This window comes from Anoplopoma fimbria, chromosome 6 (genome assembly GCF_027596085.1).
Source record: "Anoplopoma fimbria isolate UVic2021 breed Golden Eagle Sablefish chromosome 6, Afim_UVic_2022, whole genome shotgun sequence".
NCBI lineage: Eukaryota > Metazoa > Chordata > Actinopteri > Perciformes > Anoplopomatidae > Anoplopoma > Anoplopoma fimbria.
Window position 1 is genome coordinate 20164381 of NC_072454.1, and position 12215 is coordinate 20176595.

General features: G+C 40.5%; 1 protein-coding gene across 1 annotated transcript in view; it reads left to right on the top strand.

The window, feature by feature from the left end:
• Positions 1-12215, top strand: part of LOC129092322 (heterogeneous nuclear ribonucleoprotein L-like) — a 50078-nt gene that overhangs the window by 29127 nt on the left and 8736 nt on the right. Inside the window, exons 8-12 of the mRNA XM_054600233.1 lie at positions 7756-7827; positions 8345-8562; positions 9093-9214; positions 10507-10708; positions 11848-11905. Coding sequence (XP_054456208.1) covers positions 7756-7827; positions 8345-8562; positions 9093-9214; positions 10507-10708; positions 11848-11905 — 672 coding nt within the window. The remainder of the gene's footprint in view (positions 1-7755; positions 7828-8344; positions 8563-9092; positions 9215-10506; positions 10709-11847; positions 11906-12215) is intronic.

The following is a 12215-nucleotide window of genomic DNA, read 5'->3' on the forward strand; positions in this document are numbered from 1 at the left end:
TCCATATTTTTTTACTCCCCTCGACAAAACCAGTGTATCGTGATACCTCTAATCAGAATCCCCGGATTACAGTAGCTGTACATTCAGACAGGTGCATGGATGTGTTATCACATAATGTTGGTTGTTAAATTCTTAATATAAAGTATCATTGCCTTGTTTAAAACAAGGTAAACCAACACTCCTACTGTAATATAAGCAATGTAATCTGTGCACGGTTCTCTATATAGCCGCATTCTGTCTACTGTATGTGGTGTTTAGCTGAGAGTTCTTTCTGGAAAGTCTTAAACTGTGATGAGATGAATGTTGGGCTCAGTTCATTCTTAATTCAATCAATTCAGGAAATTAGATTGACTTTCATTCGACATGAATGAGAATATCTGTGACATGCTTCATAATGATCAAACTACTCAAAACTGAAGAACGAATGCCCTGTTTGTTTTTTTCCTCTTTTATGTTCCACCAGTAGTACGGCCAAGGATTGAGACAAGATATGAAGCCCATTTTTAAAACTCTCAGACAACTCGTCAAGTATAAACCACGTGTCATTTATCACTGCTCCACAAGCTGTAAACCCTGATTTTTTAAAAAACCTTTCCGCATAATAAAATAGCATTTCACTATGTTCCAAATTCCATGTAAAAAACTTTGGACTCACACAAACGAGTAGTGCGCCTGCACAAGCCTGAGACTGATTAGTGATTTCAATTTACTTCACAATTGACTTTTTTCAGACTTTTCTGTGTTTTTTGATTCTCTGTTCCCTGCGAAGGCTCGACAGATAAACAGCATTTTCTTTAGTGGGTAAAGCATTCCTTTAATCAGCAGATTTTCATGAAAATTTGGCTTGTTTTATGGCTTTAATAGTTTAACCCTTTCTTGCACCACCCTCGGAACAAACATTACATATTTAGCTTTAAAGGTGACCTTTCGATTTTTCTTGTGAACAAACAGTTATTTTTCAATTCAGTGTTACTCACCTTTGTTGACACACGGCAGCATGTGTTGGCGTGTTACGATTAGGTCTAAAACTCCACTGGGAGTCTTTAAGGGTGAGCTACCATAGGGTGTAAAATGAACATTGGAGCCTGTAGGGATCACTAACGCAGCCCTTTCAAATGATTCATGAAATGATTGATATTATTGTGAACTGGTCCCAACTCTTTTCTAGATGAAATATTCACTGAATAAATGCACATCTGCAGTGTTACATTGTTTCAATGGGGGCACATTGCAAGGACACAGCCAGGGGCAAGCTGTCACCTAACGTTGTCTCCCAGTGGAAATCACTGGTCACACACACCACAACACCAGGCTGGTTCAGGATCTGGAGTTTTGGAATTATAAAATTCTGATCTTAGCAGACCTCCTGTAGCCCTCAGCTCATGTCTGCTGCAGGCTACATTAACCCTAACACACCTGAATCTCTGTGCAAACTGTCAGCAGGCGTGTTGAATTGTGGGTAGTGGATGCTTTGGGCTTGTGGCGAAGAATGAGTGGAATGAAACAGACAAAATATGTTGTTCTTAGCATGACATTCAGATCATTATCTCATCAACAACTATCATCTATGTAATAATCTAGAAGAGTAATGTCTATCTGAGCAGAGAATGAAGTCTCTGTGTGTGTGTTGTTATCAGAGATCTCCTCTCTTTGTTCACATAGCTGACTGGCTGCGTTTCTTTTTACAGGCATGCAAACTTGTCACCTTTCTTGTAGTGTAAGGGAAGAAGAGTTCAGGACAGTTGTACTGGAATATGAAGACAGTCACACAGCTGGGATAATTAGAGCGTTGTGAAGAAGTGCAGGTTGACCCTCTGGCAAAAATGGCCGTTGACCTCATCATTAGACACTAACCTATGACTATTCAAAGGGACGTAAATTCCTTGATTAACCAGTAGACTGAGAGCGCAAGTTGCAGGAATGTTACTATTTAGCTTGTCTTGATAAAGTTGTAATCTGTGATCAGTCAAGACTGATTATTTTAGTCCTAGCCTTTTGTCGACACCAGTGCTGAGCCAAACCCAAGAGGCCATCAGAGGGCAGGTCTTTGATGGAGCATACTAAGAACCAGCTGTACTCCAAATGATCTGAATGTATTAATGTGGCAGGTCCTGCCCTGGCTCTCAGGCCATTACAAAAAGAGAGGGAGAAGCAGGCTAGGACCAATAATAAGTAACGACTAAGAAAACGATTGGATCTGACTATCGGTTAAATCAGCGGCCTAGGTTTGTGTTTGCATGAGTGCTAACTGTGCTTTGAGAAAAGGATGTTGCATGGATGTGAACCATGGACTGTATAGAAGAATATACAAATTGATTGACGTCGCTCACTGGTTTGTGGACTGATGTTTTGAAGCCTAGAGTTTGGCGATTTGGCCGTCGCCATCTTGGATTACGGCCATTCCCATGTCATTGTTTTTTGTCACCAATGAACAGAAGTTACTTGGAATGTGGAGGAGTGACGTAGAGACGCCGTATATGCCTCTGGTGTAGCGGCAGCGACCTGTCAATCACAGTGTAGTCCCGCCCCAAAGCATACCCTGCTTTATGGTCTATGTAACTCTAAATGGACCAAATTAACATCATGCTGTATTGAAGAAGAGTTGAAACTAGAGATTGAGACCATAAACTCATGTTTATTATGTTTACTGAGGGAATAAATCAAGAGAGAAGTAGAGTAATTTCCAAATAGACTTGGTCAGTAGAGAGAATGCAAGTTTTAAGGCCCTTCTTATTGGCTTTGCTCATGGAACCGGAGGTTGCGGCCGGATGAGAACAGAGCCATAATGAACGGAAGTGAAAAGAGTCCGGCGACCAGAGAGGTAAATCTTTATAGCAGGAAAGCTGGTGCCTCACATGAGGGGGACCAACTCCTCCAGGTACCTGTTGCATTAAACTGACAAACAAATCTACAAATAATGAAGCCATGGGACTGTCACAGGTATCAGTGTAGAACAGCTCACCAGTGTCAAGTAGAGAAGCTCAATTACTGTCAGATCCTCGCCCTGTCGGAAGACTTCAGTAATGCATTAAGGCACCCATGCTGTGTTAGCTCTGTGGAAATTAGAGACTGCTGATGCATTTTAAAATGCTGCTGCTGACTACAGGTACAGAAAATCAAGGAGTCACTGCACTCGGGAATGAGTGGCGGTAGGAATCAGCCATTCATTTAACCAAGATATCAAAGTGAAAGAGGTAGAGGTCATCGTATCTGAAGGCCATGCTTCTGTCAACAAGCCATAGCTGTAGCTGTTTGTGTTTGTGTTTGGGATAGTTGGTGGACTGAACAACAACATGGGTCTGCATTCTGCTTGTACGAGTGAGTTTTTTTTTTTGTAATTTATTTCCTACTTCCTCCTATACTCCCTTAGCATTCCTAGAATTAGCCTATTCTGAGAATACCAGGTCCTGGATCAGTGAGAGATGGCAACACTTTTATATTCAGTGATTTGTGTCGGATCATTCTGTGGTAAATATAGTTGATTGTCTTTTTTTGCATGCTTAAAAATATGACACTAATATGACGAACAGCTTCTGTTTGGACTCTTGCACTGTTGTGCTTTACCCGGTTACATCAGTCGATCACCACAAAGTAAATCTTTCTATAAAACATCATAATGTATAACTGAAGGGGTGAAACATTTAATGACGGTGTGCTGTCTGGTCAGCTGTCTGCGTCTCTCTAACCGTACTGTGGTGTGAAGGTCAGTGTAGGTGGCCATCTTGCTGTATGGATTATCTCCTAGCCTTCTCACTCTCTCTCGCTCTCTCTCTCTCTCTCTCTCTCTCTCTCTCTCTCTCTCTCTCTCTCTCTCTCTCTTTATACCAAAACAGTGTTGAGATTTTTGGAAAGTGAAGAAATGTTGCCCGTTCCTAACTTCTTCAAAGGAAAGGTTTGAAAAAGATGCATACTAAATGCAAATAAATACCCACTTTATAAAAATAAAAAAGTTAAATAAATACAGAAATATAAATAGTACGCACACTAGGAATAAATGCACACACTATGGAATATTGCACAGAAGGTTGTTGTCATTTCAATGTGCCTCCAATGTAGTGTGTAGCTTGTATGTATTCTACTGTAAATACTGTAGTATGTGATGCTTTCAATATGTTGTGGATGAGACACAGTGATTCAATGTGTTTGAAAGCCACAGTCATGATGGTGATGTTTTTATCATTATGACGATAATGTAATGCAGGTGATGTTCATTCGGGCTGAGGGAGAAAAAAGAGAAAACTTGATGCATCACAGGTACTGTCTCTTTAATATCTCTGTTCACATGACCTTCTCTGTATCCCTTAACATGACCCTCTTTGAATAAATCCACCTTGAAGCTGTTTATTTATTTTTTAATCCCCTCCATCATTACATTCATTACCATGAAGTCTATTGAATATTTTACATTTCTGGGGTGCGGAATCATTACTCATTAATGTGGTTTATAGAAATTCATTTAATTTAAAATCATGGAGAATGCAGGCTGCAACAAGCGGGAATCACGGCTAGTGTGGCAGAGATTTATGGCAAAAGAAGTGGCAAGTTATTGTGTCTCAGATCTCAGCTAATAGCAAGGGGAGAGCAACGTTTGCAGAAGCCACAGGGCTCTGCCAGGATTTTGTCTTGCCTTCTGTTTTATGGAGGCATAGCATTGCTTTCTGCAAATGGTGCTGCGTTCATTGAACTGTGGCCTCAACGTACAGGAGCGGTTTGCAGCCAAGTTTGAAGTGACAGGACCTCGAAGTCCACCACACTTGATGGCTCTCTGGCCTGTTTGCTTGTGCCTTATTTGCACTTCTCTTGGACTATGGTAACTTGAAGGGCCGTTCACTTGGGCTGACAGCACCTGGTACCCATGCTCCTGAGAAACCTGGTACCCATGCTCCTGAGAGCACCTGGTACCCATGATCCTGAGAAACCTGGTACCCTGGGAGACTCTCCCCATGGCTTTGTTTGGTTCTTTTGTTTTTTTCTTTTCACATCTTCTTACACCATTGACCTTACTGGCTTCCAAGTGACATTTATTGTTGCTCTTTCTTTTTTTTTTTGTAAAAAAAAATGCGGCTGCAACAATTTATCTATTAAAATGTGTTTGAGGCAGACACTAACGGTACAGTTAGCTGAATTAAGGTCTGACAGACACAGGAAGTAATAAACCAATTGTAACATAAACATTCCAAATGTGTACAAGTTCCAGTGTATGGGAATTAAATCAGATAACAGGAGGTAAACATGGACCCAAGAAACAGTCTGTAACTCAACATTATGTTGTTTTTGGAATAATTCATGCCATTGTTCAGAGACAGTCTAAAGCGAATCCTTTAAAACTTCACAATTGAAACCTGAGCATTATCTGATCAAATATGAGAATAAAAGGGTTTATTTATAAAGCAAATAATGCTTTTTTTATCAAATAAAGCACTGGGAATTATTATTTTTTAATCTGGGAAATAATCTAAGAAATTACCAAATGAACCGAGTAGGCGCTAGCTGCAGCCCTAGTAAAAAAAGGTTCTCCCTTTGCTTGATACGGTCTGTCGAGTTGATCATGACATTGACTTGTAATGTAGACACAGGCCCTAATAATGTTATTTGTTTTGTTTTTGCTTTTACTGTTTCTGTTGCTGGTTTTACAATCTTAAGTGCCTTTAAGTACCTTTTAAGCACCTCACAAATACAGAGTTTTATTATAATTATTCTGCTGCAAAAGGGGGTTCTCAGTTGCTGAGCAATGAGCAAAAGGTCTTCACGTTCAAAAATGGGAGTAAGATGGAACACAAGGTCAACAGATGGATTGCTGTGGCTTCAGCTTTAATGTGGCTATTGTACTGGGCTGTTGAGTGGAGCCTGAAGGCAAATATCTCACTTAATCTACAGTCCAACCCTCATGGTCGCAAGCTTTGAGTAAGTGACCAAATGAAGGACATCGTGGATATAAGCAGAAGAGATCAGTGCCCTTGGCGGGGCGGCTCGGTTAGGGGTTCAGACATCTGGAAGGACCTAGGAGTAGAACTGCTGACCCATTATTCAGAAGAAGCCTGTTGAAATGGTTTGGGAATCTGATTAAGATTACTCCTGGAAGACTTTCTTTATAGGTTCTCATGTCCAATTGTGAGGAGACCCCAGGGCCGTCACAGAACATGCTGGAGGAATTATATTTCCCATCTTGCCAGTAGGAGCTGGAGTAAACACTGGGGAAAAAGACGTATGGACTACCTTGCTTAACTTGTTGCTGAGGCCTTCGCCAATGTCGAAAATGGATGGGTGGATGGCTAGAAATGATAGACCAAACCATGACAATGTGACCAAAGTGGTGTAAAGCTAGAATTCACCATGAAGTTTCCGTGTATATTTGAGTGATGCATAACAGCAAAGAAATGCCCAGTTTCTGATGTACAACGTACCTAGGGCCACAAGTGCACCAACTGTGTTGTACGCTAAAAACCCAGCAGGGTTTATACAATAATCAAATTACTGTCAATAAGATGGTTTCAAGGAACGGTCTATTAGAATCCTTTTCCATGCCCGACTAATAACTTCTACAACATCAGTTTACCCTCCAGATTCCCCCTCAAACATGATCTTGTTGCGTTGTGCTGCTGTGTGTAACCCTATGACGATGTATATTACAGGATATACCGAAAGACATTTTTACAACCTCGATCTTATTCTTGTTGTTTTGTGGGTTATTTCTTTAATAACGTGAATATTGTAATAACCAAGCTAATTGTTGAGACCTGGGAACATAGAAACATCTGTAAAACTTAGTCCAATGGGTCAAGAAACATGGACTGTATATAGACTTCCTCCTCCTGTACAAAAGTGAAGCTGAAATATTCCAGATATTGGCATGGCCATCTTGAGCTTTTGACGTTATTTGGAGCCAGAGTCTGGAGATCCCAGCGGCTCAACCACGCAAGCCAATCTCGAGCCACAGCTTGTTTCCTTAACTGATGTTAGCACCAGGGTAGCTATTTGGCTATAAAGACACAACAGCTAATAATAATATCTCTATAAACACATGTATGAACAAACTGACATGTTCTGTTACACACACACTCCTGATTCATGAAACGTCATCTACTATCTGGTGACACTGATGTGAACACACACACGTCAGCCCAAAGAGCAGTCTAACCTTACTGTCAGTGGAAACAATGCTAAGCTAGTAAGCAACGCAGTCAGTGACTGTATGAACCATAGATTTATATGAAGATCTTTATGTACAGTCTATGTGTGAAACAGACCATCACAGTTATAGAAAGTTAAAGTTACATCTTCTACTCCATGTCCTACTCTACGTACAATTCACAAGCACTCAGAGCACCTGTCAATCATGAGGTCACATCCCCTTTTAACAGCAACAAATAACTAATTAAAAGCAAAGAATATTACAATTGCCACCAGGAGCGATGTTTTGGCTTCACTTTGGGGGGAACGTCATGTCGTCCATCTTTACATATTTAACCTATGAGTCAGACCATCAGACAGGTTTTAAACAAAAGCCCAGCTTAGTCAAACTTTAAAAACCAAGGTGAACATTAACATTACCACCCAAACTGTCCTGTAGTTATCCATCTCCTAGAGTTCACTCTGCACAAGGAGACATTGAAGAGGCAGTGTCACACAGGAGACAATGAAGTGGCCTTTTTCTTGATAAAATATGTTGTTTTTAAGTAAATTATTGTGGGCACTGAAGACAATCGAATAACGCTTGTATATTTGTGTGTGTGTGTGTGTGTGTGTGTGTTTCAGACCGTGGAAAGGGAAGGCAGAGGCAGGCCATTTTAGGAGAGCACCCATCGTCCTACAGTGATAACGGCTACGGTAAGACACTTAGAATGGAACTGGTAACTAAATCTGCTGCCGAAAACAAGGCTGCTACTTAATCGACAGATCCTCATACCTCTCAGGTGAAATTTGACACTGCCTCACCTACACACACATTCACCTAGCATCAGTGTAGGCTGCCGGCTGTGTAATGGTCAGAGGTGTAGCAGTGGGTTTACCTTCACCTGAATTTGGAAACTGATACGTGCCAATAACGCTCATTGATGCAAAGACATAGTTTATATGTTTTGAAGTCGGCGTGTATGAGGTTCTTATCCATAGTCGTTCTGTTGCCTTTGAAGGTCAAAACGCAGCCCATAGTCGTTCTGTTGCCTATGAAGGTCAAAACGCAACCTGTAGACGGGGGCAGCAGCAGACTTTAGACCACTAAAAGAAATGCCCACCAAAAATATCAATATAATTTAAAGAGTACCAGTCTTTAATATATTTACACTGCTCTACCTAGCTTAGTCGGCTTTTAGAATCTCGTCTCCTGCCGTCTTTGCCTCCTCAGGTCCACCCTGCCCCCTGCTGCCTCTGCCTGGCAACAGCAGGTACAAGCTCACCTCAGCAGATGTTCCAGACATGGTGTCCTACCCGCTGCCCCAGTCCTCCTCCTCATACTCTGCCCACGCCCCCAGCTCCGTTGCCATGGTGAGCGGCCTCCATTCATCCAAGATGAACTGCACCCGCATCTTCAACCTCTTCTGCCTCTACGGCAACATTGAGAAGGTAGGAGTGTTTGGATTTCTTGAAGTGGGTCTTTGACAGCTCGCAGTTTCATGTCTATAATAGAAACAAAGGAAACTGTTGTAACTATGGTTTCACACCAGTCACTGTTGTTTGGATGACTAGGGTGCAGGAATTACACATGAATAACTTGTGATCATTACTTTAATGGTCTCCAGACCTCGCTACATCATCATCAGAAGAATCCGTACGACTGCACAGCTGTCAACTCCACAGTAGAGCTTTATGTGACGTTTTGGTACAGGCTCGGCCTAGTATAGTTAGAAACGCTGAACTGCACCATAGAACATGGTCATTTCATAAAACTAGACCAACTTTGGGGAATGGATGAGGACTGAGGATTTTGTCCATATCACTAACATTGTAATCTTGTTAATATCCAACCGAAAGAGTGATACACCAGACTATTGTTTTAAGATACATTTGAAAAGTTGTGAACCTTATAGTGTTACATCTGAAAAGTTGAGCTGGTGTGTGTGTGTGTGTGTGTGTGTGTGTGTGTTTACTTGTAGGTAAAGTTTATGAAGAGCGTTCCTGGCACAGCGTTGGTTGAGATGGGAGATGAGTATGCTGTGGACAGAGCCATCACTCACCTCAACAGCATCAAGGTGTTTGGCAAGAGACTCAATGTCTGGTGAGAAGTAGATCAACACACACACACACACACACACACACACACACACACACACACACACACACACACACACACACACACACACACATACTTTATTATTTTATTTTCATTATTTATTCATTTACAAGTTGCCTATCATTTGTATCAAATGTTAATGTCTTAAATGATACATCCAAGAGCTATCTATCTCAAGCAGTGTTAGAAATAGTCTTAATATTAGCATATGTGGACCTGTGGTTTATAGGTTTTTTCATCTCCAAAAGCCAAAGATTTTTAATTGACTGTTAGAAAACAGAGACATTTAGAAAAAAATGGAAGCACAATGAAAACAATTGTTACTTTGACATGTTAATATGTGGCTCAAGTGAAAACCTCCGGTTCTGCAAAGTGAATGGAATGTTTCATGTCTTAAACTTGCATTCTCTCTAATGTCCATCAGGGGGCGACTCCTCTGGTTATATAGAAGTCTATGAGAAAATGACTCTACTTCTCTCTTGATTTATTCCCTCAGTAAACATTGTAAACATGAGTTTTGCTAAAATTGTTAAAATTGCTCAGTCACTTCTGGTTGGGAACAAACAAGATGGCAACGGCCAAAATACCGAACTCGAGGCTATAAAGCAGTCCTCAAACCAACGGGTGATGTCACAGTGTAATAATACAATTAATAAGTAAAATTAAATGAGGTAAATAACACAATGAGACTATCAAATTGTAATTGATCACTTTGATGTTAATCAATGTATCTTTTAATGAAAAAATCATTTTAACAACTTTATATGAATCTATAAAGCTAATATCAGAGATGCACAGCAGGGTCGGCTAATAAACTTATGTTGGAATTAGGTCTGCAGAATAAATCAGATAATATCATGATCGTGATTTTTAGATGAACATGATCATCAATGTTTCTTACACGGACGTAGTCTGCGTGACTTCACTCAAAGGTTTCTGAAAGCCGTTGTAAGGCTCAAAATGGTCATCTCCGGCTGTCGCCATCTTAGCAGTGACACCACAACCCTCAAAATGATGGCCATCATCGTGCAGCCCTAGTTGGAATGCTTAAGTAGTAGTTAAGGTCCCTGCCTATGGCCTCTGGGTGGCGCTCCTAAAGCCCAGGGTCTCAACATCTGATTCTTTTCAACTGCCCTAGATGTGGAATGATGTCACCACTGCATACAAACCTGATGTGTGGCATGTTGTCAATGTTTTGATGCTATTCGGGCTCTGTTCTGTAGAACACATAGACGTGCATGATCTGATCAGGTGACGTGGTGCTGTGTTGTGTGCAGTGTGTCCAAGCAGCACGCGGTCATCCCCAGCCAGGTGTTTGAGTTAGAGGACGGCAGCAGCAGCTACAAGGACTTTGCCATGACGAGGAACAACCGCTTCAGCAGCGCCGGACAGGCCTCCAAAAACATCATCCAGCCTCCATCTGCAGTGCTGCACTATTACAACGTTCCTCCATGCATCTCACAGGAACATCTACTGAGGGTACGACCTATCTGTTGTTTTCTATGAAGTTATAGTTTGAAGTTGTGTGAAAAAAGAGAGAAAAAAGTACTTCCCTGTCCCTCTCCCCTTCTCTGGTAATAGTCAATGTTCTGAGGCTTTACGATATTAAGTTGCCCTCTTTACATTATGGAATAATTACTGTTGACAAATTTGCTGATCTCTTAAGCAAAACTATAGTTTAGTTAAGAATGTATTAATAAGTCCTCAATTCTCCAAAAATAAATATATATATATATATAGTTTTTATTCTACCAAAAATCAGATATACAACATGGATATATAATTAAATTAATTATGTAATATTAATGTCAATGTGCGTCTGCCACCAATGCCCAAAACACATAAATCACTTATATGTACATATAAGGTACATATAGCAAAGATGGCCATTTTCATGAATATTTTATGATTATAAATACTGATATATAAAGTATGAATGCATTGTTACTTCCATTAAATATGAAGAATATGGCTTTTTCCTTACTTAGTTTATTGAAAATTGTTTTAGAAATGCATCCATGCCTCCATAAATGTTATCTTATTACATACAAACCTAGTATTTCTGCTAACACATATAGTTTTTAATATATGTGGAATGCAGATATTGGATTAAAAGATGTTATACGGCTTATATATGTGGTCCATTATTCGTCAAATGTTCATAATGTCACAGTTCACAAAAAGTATATATAGATACGATACAACAGATATATATATATTAGGGCTTCACGGTGGTAGCACTGTCACCTGACAGAACAGGGCCCGGGTTTGATGGCCCTTCTGTTTGGAGTCTGCATGTTCTCCCCATGGACTGGCTGGAAGGAGGAGCTGGGTTTTGAAAACTCAGCAGAGTTAGAACAAGGAAAAAGAAGACCGAATGAATGAACACCAAAATCATGACACATCCAGGACATGGCCACTTATCAGGTTTACACATATTATTGTCAATGCAGGTTCATCATCAAGCCAAATGAGCATGCTAATATTTCCTATGCAGATGAAAGTCTAAATGTCTTTAATGTGTGAAGGCTTGTCTGTGTGGTAAGGCCAGATGATGACGGAGGTGTCACATCTGATGGAGCTTTCTCATATATCAGCTGCTGTGTGTGTTTTGGCAGCTGTGTACGGAGCATGACGTGCCTGGCTTCGTCAAATTCAAGATGTTTGATGCCAAACGTAAGTAGAACTTCAATGTGAGATGTTTCATTAGGTTCTTGTAAAAGGTCATATAGGACTTCTGTAGTCTGTGAATTTGACTTCTCTGTGTGTGAACTGAGGAATATATCCTTCCTCCTACCCCAGAAGCGCCTTAATATTACTATTAATATTACTCTACGGATGTTTTGGAAGCCCTTATTTCCTACCTTCACCATATGAACAAAAATATTACAAATATACCAATTTCCTAAAGATAGACTGCAATAAATCTGAAGTCATCATCATCGGCCCAAAGTCCCTCACCAAACACCCCAACAGCTTCTCCCTC